Here is an 18,671-nt window from a genome sequence, read left to right as displayed (position 1 = left end):
CAAGTCTTAAAGATAAGTTCATAAAACCATTTGACAAGGACTCAGGGAGACCTGTCCAACAGCTGGGCTTGGGGGCACCTGGCCAAACTGAGTCAGCCCAGGCAGGGTGGTGACAAGAGACGCAGGATGAGTCCTGAAGGACGGCCTGGAGCCAAGAAGGGTGGAGCCCTTCAAGTGGAGGAACCAGACGGTGAACAGAGGGCAGGCCAGGACAGTCAGCGTGGCTCAGGAGTGGGGAGTAGCCAAGGCAGGGAGTCCTTACTAGAGGCTAGGCCATGAACTCATGCTGACTTCTATTGTCTCCCTCACTCCTTAATGCAGCTCCTTTTTAAAAATAAAGAAACTGACACCCAAGAAGTTCATTTCACTGAGGCCAGAGTTAGTAAGGGTGCAGCTGAACCAATGAGATAAAGCTGGAGGTGTGGGCAGGGGAAGATCAAGGGTTCCGTGTGCCTTGTCTGAGAACATATATTTGTAGCATGTATGTGTGTGATCATGTAGGCATAGCCAAGGGTCCACCACTGAGGCTGTCAGAGCAGAACTGACAGCTCCTGGAAGACACTCTCAGGAGAGCCTGGAGGCAGGGAGAGCAGCATTTGGTGCCCTGGAGTAGGATGCAGGTAGTGGAGAGAGAAGGGCTCCAATTTGAGAGCCACATGAGTGATGGATACATCACAAGAACTTGGTTCCTTACTGGAGCAAGAGCTGGGTGTCTCCGGGGATACAGGTGGGGGTGCTGCACTCACAAAGACAGGGTCAATCAGAGAAGAGCAGGGTTGTTTGGGAAGGAGGTCATCGCTGGTGTCAGACAGGTTGACATCCAGAAGGCACATAAATTTTGGGGTCTAAAGCTCAGGTAAGATGTTTGGCCTGGAAAGATAGATGTAGGAATGACAGGTAAGGCTCCTGGGCTGGAGGAACCAGCAGAAAATGCTGCTGCAGGAGAGGGGCACTCAGGAGGCTGAGTCCAGGGAAAGTGGGAGGGAGTGGTCACGGAGGAGGAGGGATGTCAGCCATTGCTGAGAGAACACGGAGGATGAGGCCTGAGCAGCATCAAGTGGATGATGGGAAGGGGTGGCACGGGGCCGGGCACACTGTAAGCACCACATAAATACTTGATGAACCAACGCTTGAGACGGCACGGCTTCCCAGAACTGCTGCTGCCACAGACAGTCCATGCCATTCTGGGGAGAGTCGGGCCTGCAGGGAGAGCTGTCTGGCTGCTCGGGGAGCAGGCCTGGGGGACCCGGGAGGAGACGCAGAGCAGTCGCGCTGTGCCGGCTGCTGTGCAGCACTGGGCAGCGGCCACAAACACTGCCGGTCCGTTTCCTGCCTTGATTATGGCTGTTTTAATTAACTGCGCTACAGCTGCCTCCATCTTGTTGAGTTTTAATTAAATTAAATGAGCTAACACTTCGTGGGCTGTCTCAGGCGGCCGTGGCTGGGGCAGGAATCCTGCCCTGCTGGGTGGCTCATCTCCCTCCTCTCCCTGAACGCTGAGAGGGTGTGCGCCTAATGGGAACTGGTGGGGAGTGGCTGGAATCCCAGGGAGCAGTGGGGTGCTTCTGAAGCCAGAGGGTCCCAAGAGGGGCAGAGTCACATCCTTCTCAGTGCTGACATCACAGCTGATGAGCAGCAGGGGCTCTGGCCAGTGCCGGCCGTTCCACCCAAGGCCCACCACCCCACAACTAGCAGGGCTTCTGGAGCAAGGTCTCCGGGTCCAGCCTGTGCTGGCGGCAGATGCAGAAGACAGCCACGCTGATTCAGAGCCTCCTTTCCCGCCCGCTCCATTCCCACAAAATCTGAATCAATTTCCTTGGCGGGAGCCTTGCAGGCAGATCGATCAATGGGGCGACACCTCCTGCCTGGTCACAACGGGCATCCTTGTTCCCAGGGCTCCAAGTTGGCTCGACTGAGACATCCAGAGGAGACAGCTCTGGTGGCCGAGGGATGGCAGTAAGTCCCTCTGGTTCCAGGCCCCTGAAGTCCAGCTTTTTGAAGCCTGATGAATCAGGCATCACTGCCCCCCTTCCCTAGTCAAGCCCGCTAAAGCAAAGAGAAGCACGCTCCCAGCTCTAGCACAGGCTTCAGGGGAAGTGGAGAAGAAATACCCACAGGAACCTTTGTGGAGCCTGCATGTTGGCACACCATGTGTGCTGGGAGAGAGAGCTGGCCCAGTCTGGAGTCTGACAATCCTAGGACCGTAAAGGCACAGCTGACCACTCTCTTTGCAATGTCCTCTTCTCTGGGCTAGGCAGTCCCGGAGCAATATCTTACCCTCCCCAGTGACCTGTGTGGGTTCTGGCAAGAGGCCTTTCCCAGGGTCTTTGTGATCCCTCGATCCCCACCCTCTGCTCACCTGAACGCAGCTGCTTGATGCGGCCATTGCTTGTGCTAGGGTCCACAGGAAGGAAGTCCTTGAACCAAGAGATCTCGGGGTCTGGGTTTCCACCAGCCGCACACAGCATTGTGGCCGTGCGCGCCTTCTCCACCACCTTCAGTTGAGGCCCCATGTCAATAGAGGGGAACCCAGGCGGCAGCTGTTCCTCTGCAGACAAGAGAGTGACGTGCATGTTAGGCTGGCCCTGCCCATCTAGGACCTCTCAGGCTGGCTCAGCCCCACGGGACCCTTCCCTCCCCCAACTCCGATGTCTAAATGTGAGGGCTACCCTCATGTGAGGAGCCAAGGTCCTACACTTTTGGCAGGACCGGAAGCTGCAGTGGGCCCTATCAGGGAGTTTCTGGGTCTCAGAATCAACGCCTCAGACTGAAGGCATCAGCACTTATCTCTCTAGGCCCCAGGAAGAACCAGGATCAATGCTCCACTGGCTGCTGCAGAAAGTGCTGCATGGACACCAGGCTGTGAAGGAGGGGCATGGCTTCCACAGCAGCAACAGCCATGGCCCAGCAGGAGGCTGTGCCATCAGCCTCCACTCCCTGGCCTGTACCGCTGTGTTCCTCCTCTGCCTTCAACTCCACCATGTGGGGGAGCCCCACTGTCCCTGGGTACCCTTCTCTATCAATGATCCTCTTCTAACTTGACTTGGCCCGACCCACTCTCCACTGCAGCCCTGACTTCAGCTGTCTCCTTCACTGGATCCTGGCCCTGGGAGCTGGGGTCAGGCCTCGGAATTAGGCTTGAGCACGTGTAGGTTGAGGTCATAAAAAGGCTCCATGAAAACTCCAAAAGTTGGTGAGGGGAGGCAAAACTCCTCCTGGCCCCTTTCCCAAAACTTTCCAAGGACTGGTGGTCCACAGAGCAGTCACTTGCATGGGACCCACAGGAGTGGACATCAGCAGCAAGCCCCCACCCCCGCCAACACACACTGCACGAGGACTCCTGCGGCAGCCCTAACAGGCAGAGGCGGCAAGGCTGCCTGCTCTCCACCCTCGGACACTGAGGAGCTGGGAGGACAGGCCTGGAGTAGTACAGGCCAAGTGGGACTTCCATTTTCACCACTAAATAGTTTTAGGGCCTGGGTGCTTCCTTATTGTATGTCTGTTTTTGTCTGCCCCTGTATTCCAAGTGCTCATCTCATACAGCCACCATGAGAACGAAAGCTGAAATGGCACTGGGGGCATCTGACACAGAACTACACCCGGGGTGTATCAGAAGACATCGTATAATCAGCAAGAGCTGAGCCACTGGGGAGGACAAGAAGTGAGAACTAGGGCTTGGGCAGCTTCTCCCATTCTAGCTTGGTAAGAGGTCTTCCCCATCAGGACAAAACTACCAAGTATGTTCCAGGGCTCAGCAGTGCCTCTCCAGCAGTGTAAGCGCCAGGCACGCCAACAGGGGGCAAAGGGAACATCTGCTGTTTGTCCACTTTCTGGCAAGAAAGCAGAGCTCTGTAGTGGGAGAGGCCAGGAGACCAGCACCGCTCTGCACATCCCTCCCACAGGCCCAGAACAAGATGGGGGAGTAGAAACATTTGCCTGAGGTCAGGCTCCCATGCCAAAAAGCATGTGGCATCCTCAGATGGGAAGAAGTAAAGGCTGGCAGCAGAGCAGGCTCTCTCTGGAGACTCTCGGGGCCCAGGGGGAGTGGTTAATGGAGTAGATAGATAGGAGAGGAAGCTGAAGGAGCCCCAACAGGCAGGAGCAAGACACGCCTCCAACTGCCAAGGGCATCCCAAAGGGGCTGAGGCCCATCAAAGAAGGGGTTGCAGGTTGGGGAGCAGGAGGATTCCCAAAGCTGCCTCACCTCCCCAGCCTTCCCCAGGAGCTGGCTGCACACTTTTCCACTCACAGCCTATACATTCCAGATGTAAGCCCAGCCTCTTCTTGACTGTAAATAAGATGCCACAGCACCCTGACTTTTCAAAGGATTATGTTAAACAGTGATGTGAGTATGGAGGGAGGACTGAAATGAGGCCTGGGGGGCCCAGCAAGGGTCAGCTTCCTCGAGCTCCGCCATCCCTTGCTTTCACAGGATGGTCTGAGACCCGAGGCCGGGGTTCCTCCCCATGCCTCTTCAGCAGCTGGAGGACAGGGGGGCTGCTTGCAGCCACCCTGCTTACCAGGGCACCAGGCTGGCTCTCCCTGGACCTCACTGCTACCTGAGGGGAGAGGAGTGGCCAGGGCCACTAGGTACTGATCAAGGAGAAGCAAAGAAGAAAAAACATCTGCGGCTCTATATCCCAGGAATCTGCTCTGAATTCCTGACACGGGGAAGATCTTTGGGATTTACGCCAAATTAAGGACAATTAATTTGCCTCCCTCAATTATCTTGCCCTCAGTGGCTCCGTCCTTGGCTCAGATGATCCCTCAGGCACTGCCGCCAGAGACTAAAACCAGCAAGTGTGGAGAGCTGCCCATAAAACAGCGGGACCTCAAAGCCAGGTCCTTGCACCAACTAGACTTCTGGGCAGCGCTGGAAGGCTGATGTTCTGCCACCTCCAGGAGGGGAAGTGGCCTCACAGGAGGCCTCTAGCCCAAGGGGTGCCCAGCTGTGCCTCTTGTCCTCACCTGGGAGCCTCCAGCAGTCAAAGAGTCAAGGAGGGCAGTGGTTCCTGATGCCTGTTATGTCTGGCCCAAAGCCCATGTTAACTGACCCATCCACAGACTGGCACATCACTCTCACCCGCCCAAGTACTCACAGAGGATAGGTCCTTACTGCCCTGAACCACTCAAGTGAAGGACCAGGGCAAAATTTTCAAGCCGTTATCATACGGTCACGCCAAACCCATCAATAATTGGGAAAACCGAAGCCCAGGCATGAGGGATGAAAGGTTCCACATATGGTACATTTACTCTGATGCAGGTACTGTATTAGCATACGTTACAAAATGACAATCTTTACCAAAACCCTAGGAGGTGTAGGAACTAAAGGAGGCTTGGAGAGAGCTAGCGGCCTGCCAAGGTCACTCAGTTACATCTGAGATGGGACCCGGTGACACAGGTTGGTGGGGTGCTCCAGTACTCTTGTTCAGCAGTACAGGGGAAGGAAGGGGAGGGGCACTCCTGGGGCAGCCCTCCTGGATACTGTGCCTTCACCCAGGTCCACTCGGCAGCTCCACCACTGCAGGCCCCTTGCCCATAAGCCCTGGTATTTTCATGGACTGCTAAGTGAACCCCAGTGTCCCCCACACGTGGACCCCTCCCCCACATGCACCCACGTCCCAAAGGCAGAATGCACGGGTCATGCTGAGGCCCCTTAAATGCGTCCTGCTAGCACAGGGGTGGCCTGCGCCAAGGCCCCTCCCCCTTCCAGGCCACCCGGTAACCATGGCGACAGCAAAGAGGCGGTGCCGCGGTGGAAGGGCTGCACGTACTTGCTTCAGTGCGGGCGCGCGCCTTCTCTGTCCGACTGGGCGCCGCCCTTCCCACCCCCGCATGGGTGGAACAGCTGCGTCCCCTCCCAGGACCCTGCTCCCCAACTCCAGGAGTCCTCCTCTTGGGCTTTCCGACTCCACCTATAGGGCAAGCCCTGCCCCAACCGGGCTGCCCAGCACAGTGCGGAGGATCACATAGCCGCCTCTGAGACGCAGCAGCGTCCTGCATCCGCAGTATCTGTCTTGGGCGGTACCCTCCATCCTCTTAAAAGAGGATCTCCCGGGCAGAAAGAGAAGCCCATGGGGACTTCAGAGGCATCAGGAGCCCAAGCCTGACAAGTGTTTGTAGATTCTGCCTCCCTGCATAGGTAGCATGCACACTCATTGCCCAGGGTGTACACCTGTCCTAGTGTGCACATGTGCATGTACGGCCCCTGCATCCATCTGTGCTGGCCTATAGCCTCTGCTGCTGGCAGACCTGTCCCCCTTCATGGGTCCCTCAGGCCATGGGAGAAGAGGGAGGGCAGGGTGTGTGCCTGGGGTGGGAGGCTAAGGATGGACTGGGGTGGATGGAGCTTGGCTCAGGTCCTGAAGTGGTGGAGCTGGTCAGTCTGACTCCACTGCTTATCTGCTATCTCAGGGGCTTCCTGAGGAGGGAGATTCAAGAATAGGAAACCCCTGGACAGGGAGGCAGAAAGCTTTGTGGGCTGAGCAGGATTACCTGGGGCATGTGTTGGGGTCTTGACAGATGAGGACAGGATGGGGGTGGGCAGAGTATCAGTTTAGACAGGCTCAGTGACTGGGAGAGGGAGGCTGCTGAGGCCCCTAGAAAGCACACACAGGTCTCTTTGTCCAGCTTAGCCTGGATGCCTGAGGCGGAGTCTGGGCCAGAGGGAGGGGGCTGCACCAGGGATGCTAACAGATGGAGACGCTTTACAGGGTCCCAGGGCAGGCAGCACCGTCTGTCAGCACGACCTCCTCACCCGTGTTTACGCAGCTCCACGGCGTCTGCGCACACAGGCATGTACTCACTTGCACATACAGAGGCTCCCTGGGGTGGCTCCGTCTGTGAGCCTGACCCTTCCCCTAAGCATGAGTGTTGAGCCTGGCCTCACCCCGTCTGAACACACTGGCACTTAGAAACATGCACAGCCAGGGACCCAAAGACATATACAGAGAGAGAGACAGGTGCAAAAATAGAAACCTACATGTGCGTACGGAGGGGCATCTGCAGTGACAGGCACCTGTGGAAACAGATTCCCTCAACCAGAGCCAGAGGCGTGCATGCGGAGATGGAAACACACATGTGGAGGCATGCAGAATCAGAGATACACCTATGCCGAGGCGTGTGCACCTCGAGACCCGCAGAGGCTGAAAACATGAAGAAACCTTGTGGGTGGTGGGGCTGCCAGCACGCCCCTGCCCTGCAGGGACTCCAGAGAAACCAAGGCACCTGGTTCCTGTCACTGAGGCACTCTATCTTCGGCAGGGGCAGGGCCAAGTCATCCCCAGCCAGTCAGAAGGCCTCTTCAGACCTGCAAATCTCTCACACCCAGAGACCAGCCCCCTCCCTGGGCTCCCAGGCAGTAAGGGGGGCCTGGGAAGCCTTGGGCCCATTTCCCTTCGCAGCTTCCAGTCTCGATTTTCAGCTGTTTTTCCAAGAGAAAACTCCCACCTCTTCTAGCACTCAGATTTCATCAAACTTGGCATCTTAAAAGCCTGTTTTGTTTTTGAATCTGAGCTGTTTGGGGCCCGTCGGCAGCCACGGCCTCCCCCATCTCAGTAATCCCCCCTCCCTCGGGCTTCCCTGGCACACCATATCGCCCTGCTCAACCTGGTTGGTGAGGCCGCCCCACCACATACAGCCAGCAAGCCCAGCAGCCGTCCCCTGCTTACATGCCCAGCCCACACTTGGGTTCCAGGCGGTGGTGCACACTGGACCCTCCTGGGCCTCCCCCAGCTAAGTCCTATTCCAGGGAGATTCTTTTATCCACACACCCCGCTAGGTTCAGGCCCTACTCTCAGTCACTCCAGACCACTGACAGCCTCCCACTCACTCCTCAGCCCCTGCAGCCCAGCTGCCACCCGCCTGCTCAGCCTGCTCACCAAGGCCAACCACAGCCATGCAGAGCAAAATCAGAGGACACTCCCCAGCACCCGCCTGGCCTGGCCTCTCCTCCACACACTTCCCTCGCCTCCACTGCCACAGCCTCACACTCCTGGCTGCCCAGCTCTCTCGGGAACCTCCTCCCGACACGAGGAGTCAGTTCCTGGGCTCCCTCTCCTGTTTTGGCTCTGGCTCCCTGACAGTTTCCATTCCTCAGCCTTCACTCCCATCTCTAAATGTCCCCCAGGGTGCCAGGCAAATGTACGAAAGATCTCCTTGACATCCTCTCCTGGATGCCTGTGCACACTTGACTCTAAGTGGACTCACAACTTACCCCTCAAACTTGGCCCCCTCCTCGATCTGAAAATGGCACCGCCGCCTACACAGCCTTAGAGTCAGGGACCCCGAGCCTCCTGCCTCTGCGATCCCATGGGAACCTGGACAGACCACTATTCTCCCTAACCTGCTGGTAATCCATCTCCTCTTCCTCCCCTACCCACGCCAAGTGCAGGCCAATGCCAGCTCTTGCCTGGACTGCATCTACCTTTCACTGGCGGTACGTGCTGGGCTCCTTCCTTCCCACTGCACCCACTGGGAGCTTTCTGAAGCATACATTTGGTTGTCATTCCCCTTAATAAAATCTTCTCTCCCCTGGCATCCAGGCAGAGGGGGTACTTTACCAAGGATGGAGAATGTGTCCACGCAGGGTCACTTATACTCTCCAACTTGAAGAGCTGTTCTCAGAGTAGCTGGCCCCACTGTAATCATGAGACTGGGGACAAGGGGAGTAAGCCTGAAAAGCACCTGTGACTACAGGGATGAGGGGGCCAGGATGGCCCCAGGAGAGGTGCCTGGGATCTGTGGCTGTCAAAAGAGGCAGGAAGGAGTCGGGCGTGGTAGCACACACTTGTAATCCTAGTACTTGAGAGGCTGAAACAGAAATAGGAAGATCCAGGTTCACGGCCAGCCTCAGCTACTTAGTGAGACCCTGCTTCAAAATAAAAAATAATAAAATCAGGCCAGGGGTGTAGCTGGAAGGTAAAATGCCCCTAAGTTCAATCCCTAGCACCAAAAAAAAAAAAAAAAAAAAAAAAGAGGCAGGAGGGATATCCATGGCACAGGAGGAGCCTTTAGGAACAGAGTCCACTTGAGCCCTTGAAGGTAAATCAGAACTAGAAAAAGTGGAGGATTCCAGGGACCAAAGAAACGGAGGATTTGACTTTTAAGGAGGCCTCAGCAGTATTTATCTATACAACATTCAGCACAACCACCTCCCACTGCTAAACCTGTGGCCCAGAACCTCCAGGAGCTGGCTATGGAACTTCATGCCTGCATGGTCTTGAAATCCGCTGTAGTCACAGAAGCCCAGGGCAAGTCAGAGGTCACAAGCTGCTAGACTGGAGGTATGCACACGCCTCAGCTGCCAGGGGCAGGACAGAGACTGGCCTAGGTTCTAGGGCCCTTTCTGTCTTCTGTGGCTGCAAGTCAGGGAAGTGACAGCTCCAGCTCCTGCAAAAATAGTGTACTACCCAAATACATGGACGCAGGCCACAGAAAGGGGCACATCCTACCACTTGGAAAGCCAGATTTCTGTCTGCAGTAGTCCTTCACACAAACTCCCACCCCTCACAGTCAGGCCTGGGTCAAGTCATTCTATGGCTTTTTATTTTGTTTTGTTTTTTGTTTTTGTGGTGCTGGGGATGAAATCAGGGGCCGTCTACATCTGGGCTCACTCCTAGACCTATATATTTTCTTTTTTGGTGGTACTGGGGGTGGAACCCAGGGGCTTTCTACCTCCAGGCTATACTCCCAGACCTATTTTATATTTTATTTCGAAACAGGGTCTCACTAAGTTGCTGAGAGCCTCACTCACTAAGTAGCGGAGGCTGGCTTCGAACCTGTGTGATCCTCCTATCTCAGCCTCCCAAGTGCGGGGATTGTAAGCGTGCACGACCACACCAGCTCAAGTCATTCTATGGATAGTGGAACAGACTGGCCTGGGGCAGGGAGGAGGCAGAACAGGGAGAGATGACTCTGGGAAAGCACACACCTGTCCACTGTCCAGGCACACACATCTGCAGCCTAGGATGTTGCAGGACAGGGTCCTGTGCTGCTCATCAGCCCTGGTCAGGACTGCTACGCACCCCCCACACACACTGCCCATATGCCTGCCAGGCAGTCCCTCCCAGGGGTTATCCTCAGGTAGCAACACCAGGCTCTCCACTTGGATAGCTGGACTCCTGGGCCATGTGGCATGGATGCTATGGTCTTGACCAAATGGGAGACAACACAGCCAGGTAGGAACAGGCAGAAGGCGGCCTGGGCTTGGGGAAAGGTGGGAGAGGAGAGGGTCCCAACACCTCCTGAAGGCAGGTCTGAGCAGGGTCCTTCTATGGTGCACCCTCCCTCCTGGCCCGGCCATAGAGGAACTGTGGAGGTGCCTCCACATACGCTAAGAACCATTCAGCACAACCATGCTGTCCCACATCCACCTTTGCCTACCAGAACCAAGCAAGGGTCCTGTGGGGTTCCAGAGATAGTGAGTCCAGGCACAACTGCCCACCGGATGACCCCACACACTCAGCTCAGGTCACTTCCTCTTGTTGTCTACACAGCCTGTAAGGTAGACACTACCAGCTATATAGCCCACCCCCACTCCCTGGTGTACACACACCACCTGCTTGCTATACACTCCACACTGCACACACCGTGCACACACACACACTGCCTGCTGCATACAAAGCCCATAAGGTACACACCACCTGCTGCAATACCACACCCCTCCCCTGCTGCCCCCCACCGCTGCACATCCCATTGTGTACAAAAAGTCTATAAGGCACACTCCTGCTGTACACCCCACACCCCACACTTTACTACCTTACACACAAGGCACTTGCACCGCGCTCAGTGCACATTGCCCACAAGACAAGCATGGCTGCCAGCACTCGGGAGCCCCCGATGCTGGCCCCCAGGACAAGTCAGAAACAGCGCGTCCCACCCCACAGCCTTTATTCCTAAGGCTATATGTCCCTTCCAAACCTACCCTTTCACCAGGGCCCTGCCCACACCTTTGGCTCTCCGGCCTCCTCCTAGGGCTTTCCCCACCACGGCTCTGTCTGGTCCTGATCCCACTGTCCTTAGTGAGTCCATGACCTCCAGACTGAGCTGCAGACCCTCACTGTCCCCCACCTCCTCAAGGGAAAGACACAGAATCAAGGCCAGTCTCCCCTCCCCCCCATACTCCCCCTCCCTCACGAGGGAAAATGTCAGATTCCCTGTCTCAGTGGCAGCAGCGGGGCGGGTTGGAGGGGGAGTGATTCAGCCGCCGCCTCAAGAGTGTGGAGCGAGAAGAGCTTTTCCTGCCATTACCCGGCGAGGGAGAGGCTGGCGCGCTAATGGCTTCAATTACCACTCAGACAGGAACGCTGGGCGGCGGGGCCCCTGCACGTCACAGCCCAGGACAGGCTCACCCCCGGCCAGCTTGTACTGGGCACCCCCACCCTGTACCCAGCTCGGGCAGGGACAGACATCCTGGGACAGTCACTGGGGCCAGGTGAGCCACACGGAGAATGGCAGGCCTGTTCTAAAGGCAGGGGGCGGAGGCCAGGAGTGCCTGGCAGTGCCCCAGAGGCTGCAGCAGGAGTGTCTCAGTACAGGGAGCTGGTGTGAGGGAAGCTGGGCCTGGCGTGGAGTGAGGCAGGGGCAGAGGGCACCAAGCGGACATGCAGGCCGGGCTCGCGCTAGCCAGGTAGCCCTGGGCAGCCCTCCGTTGTGGGTTTGGGAAGACAGATGCAGAACATGACGTTGGTAAGGGAGTCAACTTCATCTTACACTCTAGCTTCATCTTCTCCCCACCCCTCCTCAGACCTGCAGGGCTTCCCAAGAATGGCCCTGACTCCTCTCCCCCCAAACCCTGGTCAAGCCATCTTTTCATCCCAGTCAAGCCATCTTTTCATCCCGTTCCTGCATGCACCTCAGCTTCCCTGGCCCGCTTGGGGAGCAGGGTAGAGGTGGTCACAGTCTGGGCTGCTTCCCTCTGGCTCCGCCCCTGGCACTCCTTTCTGCCAAGTCCAAAGCTGGCCAAGGTTACACAGACCAGCACAGGTCAGCATTTTGTTTTCCGGGTACTATGTTTCAGGAGTGGGAAGGGCTCACTCAGGCCCACAGCTCCATCAGCTCTAAGGATTGGGCAGGGGCCTATCCCATCTTCTCATATCCCCATCAGACACTTCCCAAGCCCTAGAGGCCCAAACATGTACCCCTAATTTCCAGTTTGGTAGTTCAGTGGCTATCAGCACGCACAAGGTCCTGGGTTCAATTCCTAGCACCACATGGAAACAAACAACATACCCCAACCCTGAGAAAGAATCCCTTCTCCAGGAAGGTCCTTTCTGATTGAGATCAGCTGTAAATCTGAGCAAGCTCTTATCCCTCAGGCAAACCACCCTTATCCTCGATCCTTGAAAAGATAAAGCTACTAGGTACAGTGATACAAGTCTGTACTCAGGAGGCTGATACCGGAGGATTGCAGGTTTGTGGCCAGCCTCAGCAACTCAGTGAGGCCCTCCGCAACTTAGCAAGACCCTGTTTCAAAAGTTCGCGGCCAGCCTCAGCTATTTAGTGAGGCCCTCTGTAACTTAATGAGACTGTTTCAAAATAAAGAATAAAAAATTGGGCTAAGGGTGTAGCTTGGAGGTAGGATGCTCCTATGTTCCATCCCCAGTACCAAGAAAATAAATAAAATAGGGCTGGGGTATAACTCAGAATGCCCCTGGGTCCCATCCCCAGTACCATGAATGAATGAATGAAGATAAAGCTTCCAGGGAGTTAGAAGAACTCCTGAGACAGAGAACTTAAGGGTTTGGAGAGTTCTTTTTTTTTTGGGGGGGGGGGTACTGGGAACTGAACCAGGAGCATTCTACTATTTTGAAACAGGGACTCGATAAGTTGCTGAGGCTGGCCTGGAACCTGCGCTCCTCCTGTCTTAGCTTTGTAAGTACTGGGATCACAGCCATATGCCACTGTGTCTGTCTCAAGGAGTTCTCTTTCAGTACTAACAAGGAGACCCTGCTCCCCTGCCTGAGAAGTTGCCCTCTGGGACAGGAGCCACAGTTCCAGCCTTTCAGCCACCACCCAAAAGCCCAGGCAGGGCAGATGCTGACCGGATAGAGGGCAGTGCTGACATACTCACTCCTAGGTCCCAAGTGGCAGGGGGTTCGGGGGTGGGCCTCAGTAATCAATGATCTTGGCCCAAAGCCAGTCCTCTGGGCCCCTCTGGGCCTGCCCCAGAGGACCCCTGGATGAAGTAGACAGAACCACCCAGATGATACCAGGAAGCACGGAAGCCAAGTGCCTTCAGCTTTCCTGTCTAGGCCTTAGAATGTCGGCTTCCAGCCGGGCGTGGTGGCGCACGCTTGTAATCCCCGCGCTTGGGAGGTGGAGACAGGAGGATCGCGCTGGTTCGAAGCCAGCCCCTAAGAGACACTGTTTCCAAAAAAATAAAAAAGTAGCCGGGTGTGGTGGCGCATGCTTGTAATCCCCGCCCTTGGGAGGCTGAGACAGGAGGATCACACGGGTTCGAAGCCAGCCTCAGCTACTTAGTGAGGCTTTCGGCAACCTAGTGAGACCCTGTTTCCAAATAAAATATATAAAAAAAAGGTCTGGGAGTATAGCCCAGACGTAGAAAGCCTCTGGGTTCCACCCCCAGTACCACACACACACACACACACACACACACACACACACACACACAAAGTATAAAATAGGTCTGGGGGTATAGCCCGGAGGTAGAAGGGCTTCCAGGAACCCCAATACCACCAAAAAAAAGAACGTCAGCTTCCATCCAGCCCAAGAGCAGCTGCTACTCACCCTAGACTCCTGGGAAGGGTTTAACTACACTGGTACTTAATCCTCCAAACCAGCTTGCACGGAGGGTACCATATCCCTCTTTACAAATGGAGCAAATGAGGCTCAGAGGCATAGTTCCTGGTCCAGTGTCACACAGTGAGAAGACAGTCTAGAGTCCCCTGGCTTAACCAGTGTCCTTTACAGCGTGTCTATGCTGAGGGCTTATGAAAAACGCAGACTCTGATTCACAAAGATACACAGATGCAAGAGTTACTGAATGGATGCACGTGTAAACACATAAAGCCACAGTGTAGAAATGGCCAATGTGAAAAGATGTTCAACTGCTCTTGTAATCAAAGAAATGGAAATTAAATTGAGATGTTATTTTTTGCCTATTAACTTGGCAAGATTTTTTTCAAATGGTAATTCCCACTGCTAGTGAAGAGGTGTAGAAAAGAGGACCTCTTGCACCTTGCTTCGCAGGAGTATAAACTGAAAAAAGTCTTCTAGAAATTTGGAGGCTTGAAATACATGTTCCCCTTGACTTAACAATTCTACTTCCATGAACCTAGGATAAGGAAATAATCAGGAAAGTGAACTATCTTCAAGGACACATATGGCACCTATTTAAAAAAGCAAAAAGCTGAGAAGATGTGTGTCCTACAATAAGGAAATAGTTAAATAATTTAGGATAATTTAGGTGGTTTTTTTTTGTGTGTGTGTGTGGTACCAGGAATGGAACCCAGGGACTTTCTACCTCTGGGCTATACTCCCAGACCTATTTTATACTTTATTTGGAAACAGGGTCTCACTGAGTTGCTGAGAGCCTCACTAAGTAGCTGAGGCTGGCTTCAAACCTGTGCGATCCTCCTGTCTCAGCCTCTCAAGCGCTGGGATCAGAAGCATGTGCCACCATGCCTAACTCAATTAGGTACTTCTATATGACAGTTTACCCACAGCCCTGAGACAGGAGGATTGCAGGTTAGAGGCTAGCCTCAGCTACTTAATCAGGCCCTCCACAACTTGGTGAGACCCTCCTTCAAAACAAAGAATAAAAAAATAGGGCTGGGGGTGTGGTCAAAAGCAAAATGCCCTGAGTTCAATCCCCAGCACTACACACACACACACACACACACACACACACACACACACACACACAAAAGCAGTCTACGAATCGTTGGGCAATATATGAACCCTTTTCTCTATATAAACATAAAAAACGTATGCATGCACAGAAAGTAGACCAGAAGGAAATAACATTAGTAAAGAAAGGTTAACGAGTGATTTATTTTTCCCAGTACTGGGGATGGAACCCAAGGACATTCTACCTCTGAGCTACACCCCAGCCCCTTCTTTTATTCTTTATTTTGAAACCGGGTCTCACTGAGTTGCAAAGGGCCTCACTAAGTAGATGAGGCTGTCCGCGAACTGCGATCCTCTGGTCTCAGCCTCCCAAATGCTGGGTTATAAGCACGCACTACCATGCCGGCTAACGAGTGATTTATAATTTTTTTGTATGTACTATTCCATACTCTTCAATCTTTAAAAAATGGTGTTATATTTAAAAAAAAATAAAGCAATGCCAGGCATGGTGGTGCATGCCTATAATCCCAGGACTTGGGAGGCTGAGACAGGAGCATCACAGGTTCAAAGCCAGCCTCAGCAATTTATCAAGACCCTCAGCAACTTAGCAAAACCGTTTCAAAATAAAAACAAAAAGGGCTGGGAGTGTAGCTCTGAAGTAAAATATTTCTGGATTCAGTACCAAAATAAATAATAAGAAAAAGAAACCAGTAATCAATGGTATATATTTGAGCTACATTCCTAGCCCTATTTTTTTATTCTTTTTTTGGTGTGTGTGTAGTACTGGGGATGGAACCCAGGGGGCATTAAGCCTTCAAACTACACCCCCAGCTCTACCTATTTTTTAAATAGGTATTTTTGAAACAGGGTCTCACTGAGTTGCAAAGGACCTCACTAAGGAGCTGAGACCAGCTGGCTGTGGACCTCAATCCTCCTATCTCAGCCTCCAGAATGCCTGGACCACCATGCCTGGCTTTCAATGCTAAATTTTGAAGACACACAGAGATGTATTCAGACAAATAAATCCACTGTGGCTAAGGTATAATCATGCCACTCCCCCAATCTCTTTGTAACTTCCGATGTCCCTAGGAAAGTGTTCCTTTTTCAGTCGGATTCTGTGTGATTTTCCCTCCAATTTCTAGATTCAGGTTGAACTGCTCTTTCCCCCTTCTTTCTGGGCCCTCCAGCTTCCCAACCTCTGCCCTCCCAACCCCCAAACCAAACCTCTCAGCTCTCTGGAAGCTCTACCCTCCCCTGCCTCTGGGCAGAGCCTGGCTCAGAGAGAGCTGCTCCCTGTGCTCCACCAGGCTCTGGCCCATTCTGCCAGGACTCAGAGCACATGGGGGCAGCACCCAGTGAGGTGGCTTCTGCATTTCAAGGCAGGCTGGGGAGTTTTGTGAATGGACAGAGGAGCCACCAAGTGAAAGACGACACTGAAGTCACATTACAGAGCCCAATCCCCAGCCTGGCACCCTTGCTCATGGAGCATAGGAACACACCTGACACCCACAGCCAAGCTCCACATGAAAATCTCACCCACAGCCACATAACCCAAGGGACCCACTGCACCTCCACGCCTCAAGTCACACCCAAACTCCACCCGAGCAATGCCCTGGTGGACAGGAGGATAAAGGCGCCACGTACACAGCTGGCTCCAGCATAAGCCAGTGACCCAGGCCTGCTCACCACGAACTGCCACCCACGCCAATGTGGTGGTCAGTCCTCCTTTCTACCACTGCAGGGCCAGGGCGGCCGGCCCTCCCCGTGCCTTAGCCTACCCACTCACTGTGCCACATTCCTCCAGCACATACCTTCAAGCACGGAGAGCTTGGCGCTGGTGTTGATATCGCCAACGCTGTTGGTGGCTGTGCACTCATAGATGGCTTCATCTCGCTGCACCCGCAACGGCTGGATCCGCAGCACCGACCCTGCCCCATCGTCAAACTCAATCACCTGCCAGAGGAGACACAAGTGGTCACAGCCTGCTGGGGATATGGGGTACTGCTCGGGGCCAACCTTCCTCCCACCTCCAAAACACCTGCAGGGTGGGAGACTAAGAACCAAACCGAAGAGTACCTCAAAGGTACCCACCCCCTTTATACCCGGGGACGCACCTCAAAGCGCTGGGAGCTGACTTTCTTCCCCTTCTTCATCCACGTGATACGAGGCTTGGGTTCCCCTGTGGCTTGGCACACGAAGGAGGCTACCCCTCCTGACAGCCCCGTCTGGTCTTCAGGAATCTTAACAAAGACAGGTTTGCCTAAAAGAGATGGAGGCACCAAGCCATCAAGGCGTGGTCATGGCAGGTGGCAGTCAGGGGAGAGGAAGGCATGAAACTTATAGAAACAGTAATAACGACACCTAACCTTTACATAGTGCTTAATACATGCCAGGTGCAGTTCAAAGAGCTGAATGTTTATTAACTCTTTGAAGCCTATAAGGTGGGTGCTATAATTACTGTTTATAGACAAGAAAATCAAGGCACAGAGAGGTTAAGGGATTTTCCTAACATGACACAGCTGGTAAGCGGCAGAGAGTGATCTGAATCCTACCATCTGAGTCTGGAGTCCCTGCTTCCTTCTCCCATCCCCAGCATTCCAAGCGCCAGGACAAGGCATGCCAGAGAACTGCCCTCCGGGAAGAGCCCCAGCATCTCCCTGAGAAGGCCCCCACCTCCATCTCGCTGACGGACCTCCACTCACCCCAAGGCGAGAGCCAGGAACCATGAGTCCTCCTCTCTCCGCCCCCCACATACCAGCAGTCCCAAAGGCCTAGACATTCCAGCTCCTAAGTGTCTCTGGATGTCTTCCCAGGTGAACGCTTTCCTGTAAACCTGCCCCTCCCTCCCTCTCCCCTGGCTGGGTTAAAGCCTCCCAAGAGCAGGAGCAGCTCCTCCTCCACAGGAGGCAGGAAAAGGGGAGGAAGGAAGGGGCTCAGACACTACTCCCACACGCATGTCACGCGGGTATACATGCCAGGGACAACCGACAGCCCTAGCCCTACCACTCCCACCACCCAGGGTCACAAGCCCAGAGAAACCTGGCTCATGAAGATGTGGCAATGCCTCCTTAATCCTGACAGCGGATCCATTTCCTATTAATCAGGCCAATGAACAGCTCCAGGGAGGGCTAATGCTGTGAGAAATGACCTTTCAGATCACCTGCTCAGTGCCCATGAACTCAGGCCGGGCCGGGGCCCTGGGAGAGAAACAGTCTCTCACTAAGCACCCACTCTGTATCAGGTACTTTGACTCACTGAATCTACCACCGTTACTATCACCGTTTCCAGGCACAGGGAGGGTCAGGTCGCTCGCCCAAGGTCATATGGCCAGTGAGTGCTACACCTGGGAATTGAGTTCAGGCCTGTCAGAGTCCAAACAAAACCCCCAGCTCACAAGGCGTGGGTGGGGGCATTGTTGAGAGCAGGACTGGCAGCCTGGTGGGGACCAACATCAGACCAAAAGGGGGAGAGGAGTGAGCAGCGGTGAGGGAGTCGAGAGGAGAGCGTGACTGTGAGGAAGTGTGGCTGCAACCTGGAAGAACAGAGGCAGCTGGAGGGGATGGCTGGAGACAGGTTTGTATGCTTCTGGTTTTTTTTTTAGAGATATGCAGCCATGTTTAAATCCATCATGGGTCTCAGTGTGTTGGTCCACACCTATAATCCCAGCACTTGGGAGGCTGAGAAAGGAGGAGGACAGGTTTGCAGCCTCTTTCAAAGTAAAAAAAAAAAAGGGGGGGGTTTGGGGGGTATATACCCGGATGCCCCTGGGTTCAATCCCCAGTACCCAATAAATAATTAACAGATACACATGGGCCTTCCACGAGGGCAGCCGGTGCTCTCCTCAGCATCACCAGTCCTTA

General features: G+C 54.3%; 1 protein-coding gene across 1 annotated transcript in view; it reads right to left on the bottom strand.

The window, feature by feature from the left end:
• Positions 1-18,671, bottom strand: part of PTPRF (protein tyrosine phosphatase receptor type F) — a gene marked incomplete at its 3' end in the record, with an annotated part of 74,294 nt that overhangs the window by 49,138 nt on the left and 6,485 nt on the right. Inside the window, exons 2-4 of the mRNA XM_080691733.1 lie at positions 16,926-17,071; positions 16,623-16,764; positions 2,360-2,548 (exon numbers count right to left, since the gene is read on the bottom strand). Coding sequence (XP_080547859.1) covers positions 2,360-2,548; positions 16,623-16,764; positions 16,926-17,071 — 477 coding nt within the window. The remainder of the gene's footprint in view (positions 1-2,359; positions 2,549-16,622; positions 16,765-16,925; positions 17,072-18,671) is intronic.

Source organism: Muscardinus avellanarius (genome assembly GCF_963383645.1).
Source record: "Muscardinus avellanarius genome assembly, chromosome: 3".
NCBI classification, from domain to species: Eukaryota; Metazoa; Chordata; class Mammalia; order Rodentia; family Gliridae; genus Muscardinus; species Muscardinus avellanarius.
Note: the sequence above shows the minus strand (reverse complement) of the source record. Positions and strands in the feature narration are given on the sequence as shown.